The 16,426-nt window shown below is 33.7% G+C and overlaps 2 protein-coding genes across 2 annotated transcripts in view; both read left to right on the top strand.

Moving 5' to 3' along the window:
* The window catches only part of Sesn (Sestrin), a 273,577-nt gene that overhangs the window by 54,480 nt on the left and 202,671 nt on the right, over nt 1-16,426 (top strand). The window lies entirely within an intron of this gene.
* Nucleotides 12,288-15,750, top strand: LOC143203691 (uncharacterized). The gene is made up of 2 exons (XM_076415935.1): nt 12,288-12,790; nt 12,880-15,750. Exons 1-2 carry the CDS (start codon nt 12,376-12,378, stop codon nt 13,743-13,745), a joined length of 1,281 nt encoding a protein of 426 aa, XP_076272050.1. The 5' UTR covers nt 12,288-12,375; the 3' UTR covers nt 13,746-15,750.

Raw genomic sequence — 16,426 nt, 5'->3', positions numbered from 1 at the left:
CTTTTATTTCTTACAAATCAGAAGTGGGATTATACTCAAAATAGGCTTAAGGTGATTTTTGTTGGATCATATTTCGTTGTTCAAATGAACAAGTTAAAAAAACGGTTCAAGGTAGATGATGCCGACAGTATTAATAATTAACAATTATGGAAGTGCCTCTACCTTGAAGAATTTACGAGGATATGGCGAATATAGTGAATTTGTCAACCAGTGGCAACGGAATTATTAAATTATTTGTGAGCTTGAGGACATAATAGAGAAAATGGGAGGTATACCGAGAAAATAGTGAATATGTTGTACAAGTATTGTGAGATAATAGACGATTTGGTGGAAAATATATTGTTAAAGTGATTTAATAATACGTCGAATCAAACCAATAGAATAGAATTTCGGAAATCGAATTACGATCATTTATTTCGGTCGGTGAACCGGAAGCAATATTACAGATAACTGGTATTGGAACTACAAAGGCAAGTGAAAATTGATGCAGAAGTTTGAGGAATAAATCACAAGACTGAATGAAAATGATGCTTAGTGACGTAGACGAACTGGAACATCAAGACGAAAGATGTTATAGTTGACGTGAACGCATAAAGTAACGAGTAAAACTGAAAATTGGATTGTCACGAAGATGTTCTGAGGTCATGGAGATTTGGTAGGAGTCACAAGACGTTTCGACTAGGAAAAATTACATCCGAGGCCGATGCTGTCTGTTGTTCGAGCAAAGAAATATGAAAACTTGAAGGGCAATGATTGAGACCGGTACTGTCTAGTTGTTGCACAAGATGACATGTGGAAAGTCCTAGTACCCACAATGCCTGCTGGAAAATCACAAGACTTTAGGGCATGGAGAATAATAGCCGATACTGCTTGTTATATGAGCCGAGACGTAGTGATCGTTGTTGGAGTCTGAGTGAATAATGAACCAATGTGTGGTATTCTTGTACGTTTAATTTCTGACTATGATAATTGAGTTTAAAAATAAAAATGTGAAGATATCCATATTATCCTGTTGATGCGAAGCTTGTGCCGACTATCCAGTTTGATGTTTTACGAAAAGCTAGAGGAAGCTAGATTCCAAGGAAAAATGGAACGAGATTTAGACTTGTGTTGTTATTGATGGACTTGTTCTGTTGTTCTGTTAAAAGAAAAAATGGATTGTTTGTTAAATTGTGAATGCCAGTAGTATGTTGATTGTAGTTTGATTAGTAATTGGACGAATTCTTACTTTTTAATAGACAAAAGCACTGCGAGATTGTCTTGGTTGATCAAGGCAAATATGTTAAACGTATATGAAAACTATTGTAAGGTGTTTATTCAGAACTGCAATGAGAAGATAATATATAATTGCTGAGAGTCTCTCGAAGAGTATCTTGTTGACGTTGTTTATAGTCGAATGTTATTGAAATCATCATTGTAATACCTTGTATGTTATCGAGATCGTGAACATTATGATACTCGCTGGTACCGGTAAATATTTTATTTACCAAGAAATAAGGTATTTCTTACTCATTATCATCTTGCAATACAGCAGTGTTTGGTAGCAATGTATTCCAGTGATATCAATGAGCTGAGTAGCACCATCAGCTACAGAGTAAACACTCTAACAAGGTCTCTAGAAAATTCTTCTTTTGTAAACTCGAAGCTCAATATTTAACTTAATGAATTGAGTGTTCATGGAAATGATAGATACTGAACGGTGAGCTTGCTTATATTACTTTCTTGTAGTTGCGTTAATTTCAATCACCCACAATTTCTTGGTAAAGCTGTTAGTTTACAGGACACCGGGAATTTATCCTGCACAACAAATAGAGTTTTCAATCACGGTACGAACCCGAAATTGTTTCCAAGAACTATTAACATCCCGGTTATTTTCGGTTAAGGTCAAGTCGAATTAGTTGCAGAATTTAAACATACACCTCCGAATATTTACGTAATTTTATTCAAAACAAAAATTCTATTAAAAACCCAGAGGAACAAACAAAATTAAACCTTGTCTCTTCCATTTTTTAACAACATGTTTTTATTTCGGTTGCGACTACGCACTAGGCGAATAATATTTAGATAATAGAGAGAGCAGTTTTTGATTTATAATTGCTCTATTGATGCCTCGTGATTAGGAACACTAATGTTTACGTTCGCTATTAGTTTGGAATATCTTGTGTTGTTATAGCATAAATTAAACGTTCCTTTCGAAATTTAAACGTAGTGAAACAAATACCGACTGACAAAAGGTCAAATGATTACAGAGATATATGGCAGTGTTGTGATAATATCTTAGCAATGAACTTGTAGTTTGGCTCTAAAAGTGAATATAATAGAATAATTAATAGAATAATGAATGAGATACTTAAAAAAAGATTGTAAATAATGTAAAAACTATCCTAGTACTGAAGGTGTTTATGAAGGTCATAACAGGTGAATTGAAAAGTCCCCGCTCAGTTAATATCTTTAGAATGCTATTTCATTCAATTTCAATTTACTGTCATTCAAAATCATTTTGTGCATTTGTTTAATGTTTTCGTCGGCAACAACCTCTTTTGGGCGTCCACTGCGTTCACCGTCTTCGGTGCTCATTTCACCACGTCTAAACTTAGCATACCAATCCTTGATGGTTGATTTTCCTGGGGCAGTGTCCGGAAACTCGGCATCAAGCCAAGTTTTTGCTGCAACTGTATTTTTTCCCTTCAAAAAGCAATATTTTCTCAACAAGCGAAATTCTTTTTATCCATTTTTTCACAATAACAATATTTGCTTCACTCAAAATTCTGCAATTCACAAACTAATGATCCGACAGCTGTCAAATTTATACACGCATCTTTTGAGGGTTAGGCCTAAGTAAAAAAATATATGAATTTAATTCTACTAGCGCCATCTATGTGTCAGGCCCGGGACTTTTCAATTGATTTGTTACAAGTGGGATTTCAAAGAGCTCGCGAAGAGACAATGCAACATTTTGAACAGGAATTTAGAGGAACATATTAAATGGGGAAAACAATTTACAATGTTTCAATTGATGAATATGTTTGGGTTCGAACCGATGTGTCTAATTTACTGGAAAACTGAGCCAGTTTTCGTTAAGTAGATGTCGTAGGTCCACTGTTTCTCGACACAGTAATGAATACGTAAAAACATTTAAGAACGGGCTCTTAGTATGATGGTACAAACTTCATCGCAGTTCGTTGATGATAGCGCTATATTCGCTGATACAGATGTTGAGACTTTTAGCATTCTTCGTGGTATAGTTCGCCACTACAGAGCCATATTTTTAAATGTTATGTATTAATGAAGAAAATACCAAAGTATTGACAATTAACGGATCGCCTGTTATTGTAAATTTTAATTGGATCTGGTTAGAGCAAATGTAAGAGTTCAAGTAATTGAAACCGTTAATACGGGATGTAGACATTCGCATCTACTGTAGATAAGTAATAAGTCGATCGGCCAAGCTCCGGGAACTTTTGCTCCTCCAAGATTTACTCCACTCCTCCACTGGGCCTATTAACTAGCGATTAACCAACTTAGAGACAATCCCATAAATTAATTTGGCCTAATTTTAAACTCTTACCACCATTCAATCAAAAACAATCACAAAAATACATTTAAGACACCCATGCCCTAGTGAGATTCATACCCACGATTAGGGTCACTTATTTTTAGCTATTGAGGTAATAAGGTACTCGTCCATGCTCTAGGATTTTTTGCTTCTCTAAGTTGATGCGTATGGAAGAAAGGAAATATATATTACAATCAAGAGTAAAATTAGATATTTTCTAATAAGCAATCAAAAAAGTTATTTAAGATTTCACTAGCAAAGCCGATTTCAGTAACCAGGCCGGATAAGACCGGATGTCTTCTGGGATTATCTTTAAGGATGGTCACTCACCAGTCGGTGGTAGGCTTAGCTGTAGCTCCAGTCGAAATAAACCCTCGTTGGTAATAAGGAGACTTTAAAATATACAACAACAAAAATTCTGTAATATTATGAAGTATAAAGGGAACTGAAATGAGGCAACGCTTACTTAATATGTATTTCTTGAACAATTTAGAATTATTTAAATGTTGCTATCGTGCCTAATTAGTACCATTTACCATTTTCTTTATAACAAGAAACCATTTATTGTACTCTCACTCTCATTGCTTTGTCATATTTATTTTCATTATCCCAAAATGAGCAAGAATTGACTCAGAAAGTCAACACTCAAATATTTTTTGTTGAGCAGTGATATTTAACACGGATATTTCCAGAATTAACTATATATTATTAAGTTATTTCGGATTTCACTAAACATCATTCGAACTATATTTAGATTAATCGAAATATTTTTATATACATTTTTTATTTTAATGACTACGACAGTCTGGTAACCGGAGCTTTTTGTTTACAGGTATTTTTTAAAAATATCTATTCTATCGGCTTATTACATCAAATTCTATAGAAATTGAGTTGGGAATCTTCATTGCAATCGCCTGACTATTGTTCTTTGTTCTTTTTTAATTTATTTGTAATATACTTGATACTTTTAAAAACACTTAAGTTGAAGATTGAAGTGAACCAAACCACACGAACTTGTTCAGTGTATAAGTGTATTCTTAACTTAATTAGTTTAGTTTTATTTTAATTTAGGAAATGCAAGTACAGCAGAACAGTAGCAATAAATTAATTTGTAAATTAAGATTGTACTAAGCATATCTAATGTAAGATGTAATTATACAAAAAAAAAATATTACAGTTCGCTCACTGATCATCATCATTAACTGTAAGAGAGGATCCAAATGTCATTAGGAATTTTTCAATTTCGACTCTAGATATTAGATTTATTTTACTAATATGTAGTACTAAAATTTGAGGGAATTATTAGATGCATCCATTCATTATAAGAAACAAATGTCTAACAAATGGAAGCCATGAATTGTTTGAAATACGGACGAAGGTTATTCGAAGTTCACCTAAAGACAAACATTACAGTAATAGCAACAAAAATAAAAGTGATTTAATGAAATATATGAATAATTTGAAACAAACTCTCAGCAATTATATTATTTAATTACCCACTGATAACATATCCCTTTATCTAACGGTATCAGCATCAACAATACGATGTTTGTATTTTATTATGACATTTTCGAGGAAAAAAAAGATAAACCACGAGCTCAATTTGTGATCTATCATAATTTTATGAGATTACGGAGCGCGAATTTTCGAAATAGTCACGAGTCGAGCCGGTGGGTACCCCATGAAAACTGTACTTACCAAAAAGATGCACCTTCGCCACTTTTCGAACACCCCGAACTGTTTAAATCACTAGAAGATTTCCCGCCGGGATTTTCACCTGTCCGATGATATTTCTTCGACGCGCGACACCGTTCGAAATTTGTTTTCGCGTTTCCGATTCGCCTTAGCTGGTTAATGGGTTTCTGTACACGTATCATGAGCTGGAGCCGCGTTGCCAAGTCGACTGGTCGCATGTGTGTGACTGGAGACGTTGGCGAAACATTCGAGAGCTCTTTCCCCGTTGTAGTTAGGACGGGCTCGTGACGTTGCCGATTCGATGACGCGCGGATATCGGTATCGTGGAGGGTATGGGTAGCAGGATATGTTCGCGGCGGTGGAACCTGTTCGAGTGGCTGTTTTTTGTTTGAATTTACGTAATTCTCGTAATTTATTGTATGGTCGTTAATGTCGTTCTGTATTTTATGCAAATTGCACTTGGACCGGCGTCATAGCGCGGTGGTCAAGGCAATGGGACGGTTGTCTCACTGACGCGAGAATCCAAGAAAAAGCGCAAGAATCCCTGTCGAGACATATCGTACTAATTTTTAACCGACTTCGAAAAAAGGGGAGGTTCTATGTTCGACCGTATATTTATTTTTAAATATATTCAATTTCTTTGCAATGTATACAAAATTATTTTTTTATTCGAAAGAGTGTTCTTCCGAGGTGGTCCGTTTGAGACCAAATCAGGATCTGTTGGGGGGAAATGGAGGGAAACGCTCAAATTTCAAAGGCATGTACAAAGTTTCACATTTTTTTATCTGATGAGCTGATGTGACGGAAAATCGAAAGTTGTTCGGTGCAAAAGCCATTCAGTTTCGGCCAAATTCAGTTCAAATATATTGTAAATAGATAAATATGTTTAGGTAGGTATTAAGCTAAATTGTGTATATAGCAGTATATAAAATACGTGTAGTAGATATTAGGTTAAATAAGGTTTTTGATTGTTTTTATTTACTTATTGCAACAATTATTATGTACATGTTTTATTTAAAAAAAAATGTGTTAAAAAATTTGATTATTTTTTACTTTTTAGTGAGTTTCTAATTTATTTTTTAAAGTCTGTTCAATTTTTTCGTTAAAAATATTTTTCAAAAAAAAATAACAACAAGAATATTCGGTATATGGACTTAAAAATTATTTATTATAGCAATCAAGTAAATTAACACTAATAAGCTAATTTCAAACGGTTTTAAAATTACAAAGTTCTTATTCTACGACAGACACTCAACAGGGCTCAACATCTATGTCACTATTTGCAATGTGCGCTGAGTTTTACTTATAATTTCAGTGAACTAGACCAAATGGTTTTATTCTTCTGACTAGTCCATAATTATCTAGGAGCTGGAGAACCTAAACTTTGATGTGTTGATGGAGCCTCTGTTCATATTGTTGGACATAGTCCTTTTGTCTGTCGTGCTTTGTATTTGGGCAATAGTTTATACTTTAACTTTTAAGTTAATAACTTTTCGATTGAGTCAGTGTTGTTATGTCCAACGGCTATTTTGACAGATTTATTGGAATATTTATTTCATACTAGCTGACCTCACAGACATTGTCCTTTTTAAGTTATTAATATTCATTTCGAACTGGAATACATAAATTAAAAAAAAAATTCAAACACATAGTTTGAACAAAGTAGAACGAACTAATCATACGCTACATATTGTTTTTTTTCCTTTTAGTTTGTACATTAGCTGCGAAACAATTGATTTTTATGCATTTACATTATAACAGTTATTTTTTCTTATTTTAGAAATCCTTGATTTCAAAATAATTATTAAAAAATACGAAGTTAATATTTTAAAAAACTTTAAAGTTATTAAAATAAACAAACGACATACGAAATGTTTACAATATTTTAAACGCTCGAAACAAAAATTTACTCAATAACTATATATTAAATTATATTGTACTACAGAGATCCAATTATAATGGGCTGGGGACAAAATTCTGTTTTTTTTTTTCAGGCGCTAATCATTGATGGTGATAAATCAGATATATATATATATATATATATATATATATATATATATATATATATATATATATATATATCATTTCGTCGCTGTAGAACAAGTGATTCACATCAAAATCATCAAAATATCTCGGCTTTCACTAAAGATGTTGATAATTTAAAGTTGTTGCGATGGAAAGCAGCTCCTTTCTAAATGATCAATCCTAGATTTTTGTAAACTTAATCTTAGTTGACTTCAGTCGCATTACTTATTGTCAATAAAGAGTTGAGTGGCTCGGAAATATTCATCTTCTTTTGGTACCCAGTTATGTTTGTTGGTTCTTGTTTGATTTGGAAAAATCAAGGACATAAAATGGTGATTTTTTACGTTAACCAGGACCAAAAAATTGACCAAGACAATGAATTGGAAGACCTATTAAGCTCAAACTCTAGGACTCTCAGGATTTTCGGACGTCTTAGCAGTTGACGAACAGTTGACTCCAGACGTTTACATGCAATGGGAAATATCTAAAAGGAGGGGAAATGGCTACTATACGAATTGGGTGATAATACCATTTAGAACCATTTCAAAATATCTCAAGTTTATCAATGGCGTATTGTGATTGATGATGAAATGTGGGTTCTTTATAATAGTTTTAAGCGTAAAAAGTAATCGATTAGTCCAGGGCAGCCATACACACCAACACTGACGCGGAATATTGGTCTACATATGAAGGGATCAGCAAGGTGTAAAATTGAACAACGTTTGGTTGAAAAACTTTTTAGAAAAAGTACTTAATTTAAGTTTAAACGTTTTTTAATGCTTTTAAGCAAGTATTTAATATTTTCTAAATCCAATGATATGTTTTTATACGTAGCTACCACCTTCTGGCTGTAAATATCATTCTTTATTAAAGTTGACATATTGCGTAACCAGATTGCGGAGTAGTTTAAGTGTTTGCATGTAGGCTTTTAGTAACTGTAAAAAAATTAAATAATTTTCAACGATATTTTTCTTAAAATTAAACAAATCGAAGTTCCTACACATTATATTTTGTCAATGTTTTCTTTCTTTGAAAGTATTATAATATCTCTTGCTGTTGTGGTACTTAGTGACAGTGGACTTTAAATTACTTTTTTTGCTTTAAATAGCATTGATCGAAATTCCTTAAGCTGGGATATATTGGAGGCAATCCGACAACGCCGCGCTCATCAAATCCGAAAATTGCCAGAAATATTCGCAACCAAAACATCTTTCCAGACCCGCAGCATTGTTTATCTCGTTCGCCCCTTTAAGTGTGTACGTGTGTTTTATTGGCGTTCGATCAGCCTTCTGTATTCGAAATAAACAAGTCAATAATATTACCGCCATACAGTACACGATGCGGTCGGATTTGCCAATCGGACCATTTCTATTTCGAGTATTTGATATACGGCTTACATCTTAAACCTTTAAAATAAACCGTCTGTTCGATGTCTCGCGTGCGAATTCGACCGCTTCGCGGGCTTGTTTTTATTAATTCCTAACGATTCTGGTTAATTTGAAACGCGCGCTGATAAATCCCTAGTATCACGAACTGCGACCACCATTACGCGCCATCTAGCAGCAACCGTCCGAGGCTAATTTACAGTGGTAGGCCCATAGGTGGCGCCGTAGTTTACTTTAGAGTTTACGAAATTCATAAACATTCATTTTTATTTGGACATTTAATAAAGATTATTAACTATTTATAGTTAACAGATAAAATTAAATATTTTTTAGATAAGTTTGTGAACAGTTTATAATCGGTTTTGATATAGTTTATATTAATAGATACTAAAATATGTTTTTAGGGTAACAGAAAACGAGCTTGTTGAAACTCAAATAATGTATCCATATCTAACCGTACTACCCTACATGATACTATTTAATCATACTATATAGTTCCTCGTAAATTTATTATTAGGAATTATTCTTGCACCTAGATCTGCTATAAATTTGTTGATACTTTTTTAATTTTTTTAATTTTATTTAAGTTGTTTTTTATATATTATATTTTTTATATTATATATAAGTCTTATATATTATTTTAAAGTCTCCTTTGTATCAACGAGAGTTTATCTGGACTGGACCTACAGTTTAACGTGGGCTCTGAACCACAGTCCTCGGCATTTAGCCTAACAACTGGCCAGTGACCAACTTAAGAGACCATCCCAGAAAACATCTGGTCTTACCCAGCTTGATTACTGGCTTGACTGGGATCATTTCCCATGTGGGATTTTGCACTCTTGCCTAGAACATTCACACATGTTAAACAATCACAAACATAAATTTACGACCATGCCCCAGTAGGATTCGAACCCGCGACTATCGCAACAGTAGGAGGACCGTCCTCTCGCCTTTACCACTGCGCCATCCAAGCCAGCATGTAATTTGTTTGTCTGTTTCCTTTTGATGATCTTCCAAACGAACGTTTCCGCTCAAATTTCCGTAATATTTACGTTATAGAGTGATTTGTCCAAGCTTTGATACTCTTCTGGGTAATTCCGATAGTCTACGGCTGTTAAAATCAGCTACTTTAGTTCACCTGTAAGCTTCTGCCTATATTTTAATAAACTAGGTTAAACCAGATGATGCAGCTTAAGAATTTTCAAATTTCTATAGTTGATGGTTGATCAACAAAATTAAGTAGCCGTGGCAAGACAATATAGAAGGTCATCTCTGAATATGAAGTCGAAGAAGAAGTGAATTATTCTCCATGACGACAATGCAAAATGGAATTTGTGATCGGTAATATGTCACATTGATGAGTTATCTACCGTACAGTCGTAATTTGGCACCTATTTTTTTTTAAATTTACATCTTATGTTAGATATGCTTAGTACAGTCTTCATTTACATATTTTTCTATTATATTTGCTTAAATAGTCAAGCACTATGAGTGTAGGTTGAATATATTCGTATGTATTTTCCAAATTAAAATTAAATTAGACTATGTTAATATGTGGGAGTGGATACACGTTGAATTAAAATATATAAGTGTTTATTCTATTTCTTGCAGGCGTAGGATCAAGGACCTATTTGGTTTTATAAAATTTTTTTCGAACACATCTTAAAATTACAAACTTGAAATAAATTAAAAATGCAGAATGCAATTATTTAAGTTATAAATATAAAGTATAGTTGATAAAATGAAAATAGTTACAAAATTGTGGTATTCAGTTTAATATATATTACTAGCAAATGTTTGAACAATAACTGTGAAAATGTGACTGTTGCTAATTAATAGTATACGTTGCATTATATCCTCGATGCTTCCCTCCCTCGGATTCTTGGTGGTGGTTCAGAGTAATAGGCCTAAGACCCTTTTCTGCCACCCGATACGTTATAAATAAAATATGAGTAAATAAAAATATAAAATTTTCTGAATATTCGAGTGTGGCGTACTCCTTCCGTATGATTTCTTCTTCTATGGCCATCTAGTTAGAGTTCTATTGACTTAAACATAAAAATTAATAGATAGTCCTAATAAAAAGGTACATGTTGAGACATCTAGATAAATATACTAAACAATAATAAAAACTTGCCATATAATATACAATAAATATACTTTGTTCCATCATAACGGACCTTTTAAGCTAAAGTTAAGACTTATAATATTGCTCCCAATCAGCTGGTTTGAGATTTTAGTGTACCCCATATTTGATCTGATAAGTAGGCATTATTACTTATCTTATATATAAAAATGAATCACAAAATATGTTCCTAAGCGCATAACTCAACAACGCCTGGACCAATTTGGCCAAATCTTTTTTTAAAATGTTCGTTGAAGTTCAGGGATGGTTTTTACGGCGAGAAAAATTAGAATTATTGCTGGAAAAACCCTAAAAATAGCCCTTTTTGTTTGAATTTGTTTCGTGTATCAGTTGACAATTCATCTGTCATCTGTCAAAAGTCATCTGTAACAGACAACTTTTTTTTTTTAAATTTGATATGACTTGAACTCAAATCCTTTTAATCCGTACGAATTGTTTTATTTATTTAAAATTTTTTATTTGTTTAAAATTTAATTCAAATTTTAAATAAATAAAACAATTCGTACGGCTTAAAAGGATTTGAGTTCAAGTCATATCAAATTTAAAAAAAAAAGTTGTCTGTTACAGATGACTTTTGACAGATGACAGATGAATTGTCAAGTGATACACGAAACAAATTCGTATATCGTGTTTTGTGCAGAGTGTTTAGTTAGTTAGTGTTTGTTTAGTTCGTGATTAGTGAAAAAATAATTTACATTTGATATGCCTCCTATAAGACGAAGCAATTTAGGTAGAAGAACCAGAAATGCTATAAACCAAGCTAATTACCGATCTAATCGTACTGCACAAGAACGTGACGACGGAAATGAACGTGAAAGAATTCGGATATCACAAACGCGTGAAGCGCGAGCGCGACATTCAACTAATAATCGCGCAAGTTTGAATCCAGCTGCTTTCAGTTACGATGTGTCAATTGACTACAGTAACTACCAATGTGTTGTTATTGGTTCTATGAACTTGGTTTGCTCACACTGTAAGGCATTAAAATACAAAAACGATGCCAATGGATTGTGTTGCGCAAATGGTAAAGTGAAATTGATACAATTGGATCCACCACCAGAACCATTGTACTCATTGGTTTCAGGAATAGGAACAGATTCTATACACTTTTTGACACATATTCAACAATATAACAATTGCTTTCAAATGACTTCATTTGGGGCAACAAATGCAGTTCGGGAAAATTTTATGCCAACTTTCAAGGTATGTATTATAGCAGTTACTCATAATTATTTTAGCGAACAAAATTTTCTGTCACCAAAGTTAAGATGTGTTACTAATCTTCAATTTCTTAATCATTACGAAATATATCACTTAGTCATCATATTATATGGTGATTCAGTTTCAGTGACACTTTTATTATATTTTATATTTGATAGATATTAGTTAAAACTAAATATATACTTTTTAAGATCAAATATTATTTAAGTTTGATCATTGACAATCCATTAATTTATACCACACCATAATATTTTTTTTATTTACAGATACAAGGGCAAATATATCACAGAGCAGGTTCACTGTTACCAGTGTCAGATAGCGACAACAAATTCCTGCAAATTTATTTTATGGGCAATTCACCACAAGAAATTGATCTGCGTTGTGCACATAACAATTTAGTAAAAAGGTCTATTGTAGAACAATTACAAACTTTATTTCATCAACACAATCAATTGATTATATTGTTTAAAACTGCCCTGGATCTGATGCCATCCGATAATCACAAAATTGTAATCAGAGCTGATAAAACACCTGCAGGTCAACATACAAGACGTTTTAATGCACCAACTATTGATGAAGTTGCTATCGTTGTAGTTGGAGAAAACTTGGAATCCCGTGATATTGTTTTACATCGTCGGAATTTTCAATTACAACCTATAAAGGAAACACACCGCTCATATGATGCACTGCAATATCCCATTATATTTTGGCAAGGTGAAGATGGCTACGATTTATCAATAAAAATGATAAATCCCATTACAGGTAACTAAAATATTAGTTTAGCTATGGCGATAATATCTCAGTCACTATATTATGTATTTGAATGTTATTAAAACAAAATCTGTTTACAGGTTCTGAAACCAACAAAAAAGTCAGTTCAATGAACTATTATTCATACCGCCTAATGATTCGGGAAAATGCAGATAATCACATATTGAAATGTCGGCGATTATATCACAAATATGTTGATGACATGTATGTTAAAATTGAAACGGAGAGATTAACATTCATCAGGTTGAATCAAACCAAACTCCGATCTGAAGAGTATATTCACCTTCGAGATGCGATTAATACTGATGGAAATGCACAGAATGTCGGTCGGATGACTATTCTTCCAGCAACATACATCGGAAGCCCTCGGCATATGCACGAATATGCTCAAGATGCCATGTCGTATGTTCGTCATTATGGTACAGCAGATTTGTTCATCACATTTACATGCAATCCGCAATGGATACAAATTAAGCAGGAGTTATTACCTGGGAAATCATCCATTGATCGTCATGATATTACAGCCAGAGTCTTTAGACAAAAGTTGAAATCTTTAATGAATTTCATCGTAAAACATAATGTGTTTGGTGAGACACGCTGCTGGATGTATTCTGTGGAGTGGCAGAAACGAGGATTGCCACATGCACACATTTTGATTTGGTTGGTTGAAAAGATAAGGCCAAATGAAGTTGATGCAGTGATATCAGCTGAAATCCCTAATGTACAAGTAGATCCTGGATTGCATGAGGTAGTTATCAAAAACATGATACATGGTCCCTGTGGAACTCTTAATCAAAATTCACCGTGTATGATGGATGGTAAATGTTCAAAACGATATCCACGGACATTAATATCGGAAACAATTACTGGTAATGACGGTTATCCATTGTATCGTCGCAGATCGACAGCAGACAATGGAAAATCAACAATTGTCAAATTAAATTAACAAGATATTGAAATAGATAATCGTTGGATTGTTCCATATTCACCCATTTTATCAAAGACATTCAAAGCACACATCAACGTTGAATCTTGCCATTCAGTGAAATCGATTAAATACATTTGCAAATATGTAACCAAAGGGAGTGATATGGCTGTGATTGGAATTGGTGCAGAGAATTCTAATGATGAAGTTACCCAATACCAAATGGGCCGCTATGTCAGTAGTAATGAAGCAGTTTGGCGAATATTTTCTTTTCCTATTCATGAGAGACACCCTTCTGTTGTTCACTTAGCTGTGCATTTAGAAAATGGACAAAGAGTGTATTTTACAGCACAGAACGCAGTACAAAGAGCTGCTCAGCCACCATCTACTACATTAACCAGTTTTTTTGAGACATGCCAAAACGATGATTTCGCACAAACATTGCTATATTCTGAAATGCCAAAATATTATACCTGGAATCAATCCTCAAGGAGATTTATACGACGGAAACAAGGAAAACCAGTTCCAGGATATACAGATGTATATTCCACCGATGCGATTGGCCGGATTTATTCAGTACATCCAAGCAATGATGAATGTTTTTATTTACGACTGCTATTAGTCAATGTACGTGGCCCAACATCATTCCAACAGTTACGAACTGTTGATGGTGAATTGTGTGGATCCTACAGAGAAGCCTGTCAACGTTTGCAATTGCTTGAAAATGACGCTCATTGGGATCAAACTCTCAATGATGCTGTAATATCATCACACACTCATCAAATACGAACATTGTTTTCTATAATCATATCTACATGCTTCCCATCAAACCCAATTGATTTGTGGATGAAGTACAAAGATTATATGTGTGATGATATTTTGTATCAAATACGGAATAGAATGGGAAATCCAAATATACAAATCAGTGAAGAAATTTACAATGAAGCATTGATTTCAATTGAGGACATGTGCTTGATAATGTCAAACAAACTATTAATTCAATTAGGCCTGACCGCGCCCAATCGTCCAATGCATGACGCTTTTAACCAAGAGTTGCATCGAGAAAGACTGTATGATCTCAACGCTTTGAAAGAATAAATTCAAACAAATCTTCCACTGTTAAATGAACAACAGAAGTATGTATTTGAAACTCTTATGAAAGTAACAAATGATGAAACTGGAGGGATTTATTTCTTAGATGCACCTGGTGGTACAGGAAAAACTTTTTTTATTTCATTAATATTAGCAACAATTCGCTCACAAAATAAAATTGCACTTGCACTCGCTTCGTCGGGAATCGCAGCAACTTTGCTTGAAGGTGGTCGAACAGCCCATTCAGCACTAAAATTGCCATTAAATATGCAAAGCAATGAAACTCCAACCTGCAACGTTTCGAAGAACTCTGCAATGGCAAAGGTTTTGCAGCAATGTAAATTGATTGTTTGGGATGAATGCACGATGGCACATAAAAAATCTTTGGAGGCTTTAGACAGAACCTTAAAAGATCTACGTAGCAATAATAACCGATTTGGTGGTGCAATGATTTTATTAGCAGGAGATTTTCGTCAAACATTGCCAGTGATTCCACGATCAACGCCAGCTGATGAACTCAATGCATGTCTAAAGTCCTCCAATTTGTGGAAACATGTTAAAGTACTTCATTTAAGCAAGAATATGCGTGTCGAGTTGCAAAATGACCAATCTGGAAACATATACTCTAAACAACTCATTGACATTGGTAATGGCAAATTTCCTATAGACATGTTGACGGCTTGCTTTTGCTATGACTATAAACAAGTCCCAGGGGCAATCATTAAGTGTTTGTGGTATTAATCTAGAAAACCCATGTTTCTCACATGGTCAATTGTATGTTGCCTGTTCCCGTGTTGGAAAACCATCAGATTTGTTTATCTATGCGCCAGGTAATCAAACAAAAAACATCGTATACCACAAAGCAATATAATGATAATAATAATAATAATTATGATTCACATGATTAACAATAAAGCGATTACTTACTTTTCAATCCTTATATATGTTTTATTTAATTATTTTTTATTCACAACGCCCTATCACCAGGGTGATGGTTCTGTTCAGGAGAATTTTTTAAAATACGTAGGCACAAAAACTGCCACATTACAAATCTTTTTGACAGGACGAAGTCTGTCGGGTCAGCTAGTTATATATATATATATATATATATATATATATATATATATATATATATATATATATATATATATATCCCAAATAGTATAGCTCAGACTAGGTTTTTGTCATTTCGTCGCAATTCAAAATTGATTGGTTGAGATATCAGTAGTGTAGAGCAGATACAGAAGTGGTCCCAGGACCCTACCCTGCGGAACTCTATCCGATAGAATGTTTCTTTATGTACAACTCTACATTTTCTTTCGACTTCAGAATAATATGACTTCCCAACTTGCAACAGTTCTGTACTAACAATTTTCTCATTCTGTGGATTAGTTCCAAACGTCATACCTGGTAAAATACCTGTAAAAGGCCCAAGGATATTACAGGGCAGTATTTCGTTACTTCAAACGCCTTTTCAATAACCGTTATTTATCAGCGCACTTGATCGATTGTTGTTTGGCAATCTGGTATATTTATAAGGGGTTTAGCACGTTTTAATAGGAGTTTCTCAAATAATTTCGCTAGGGCAGGTAGTAGCGAGATAAAATTTG

This window comes from Rhynchophorus ferrugineus, unplaced genomic scaffold (genome assembly GCF_030347505.1).
Source record: "Rhynchophorus ferrugineus isolate W39M unplaced genomic scaffold, kcgeb_rfMv2 rfM10, whole genome shotgun sequence".
Lineage (NCBI taxonomy): Eukaryota > Metazoa > Arthropoda > Insecta > Coleoptera > Curculionidae > Rhynchophorus > Rhynchophorus ferrugineus.
Note: the sequence above shows the minus strand (reverse complement) of the source record. Positions and strands in the feature narration are given on the sequence as shown.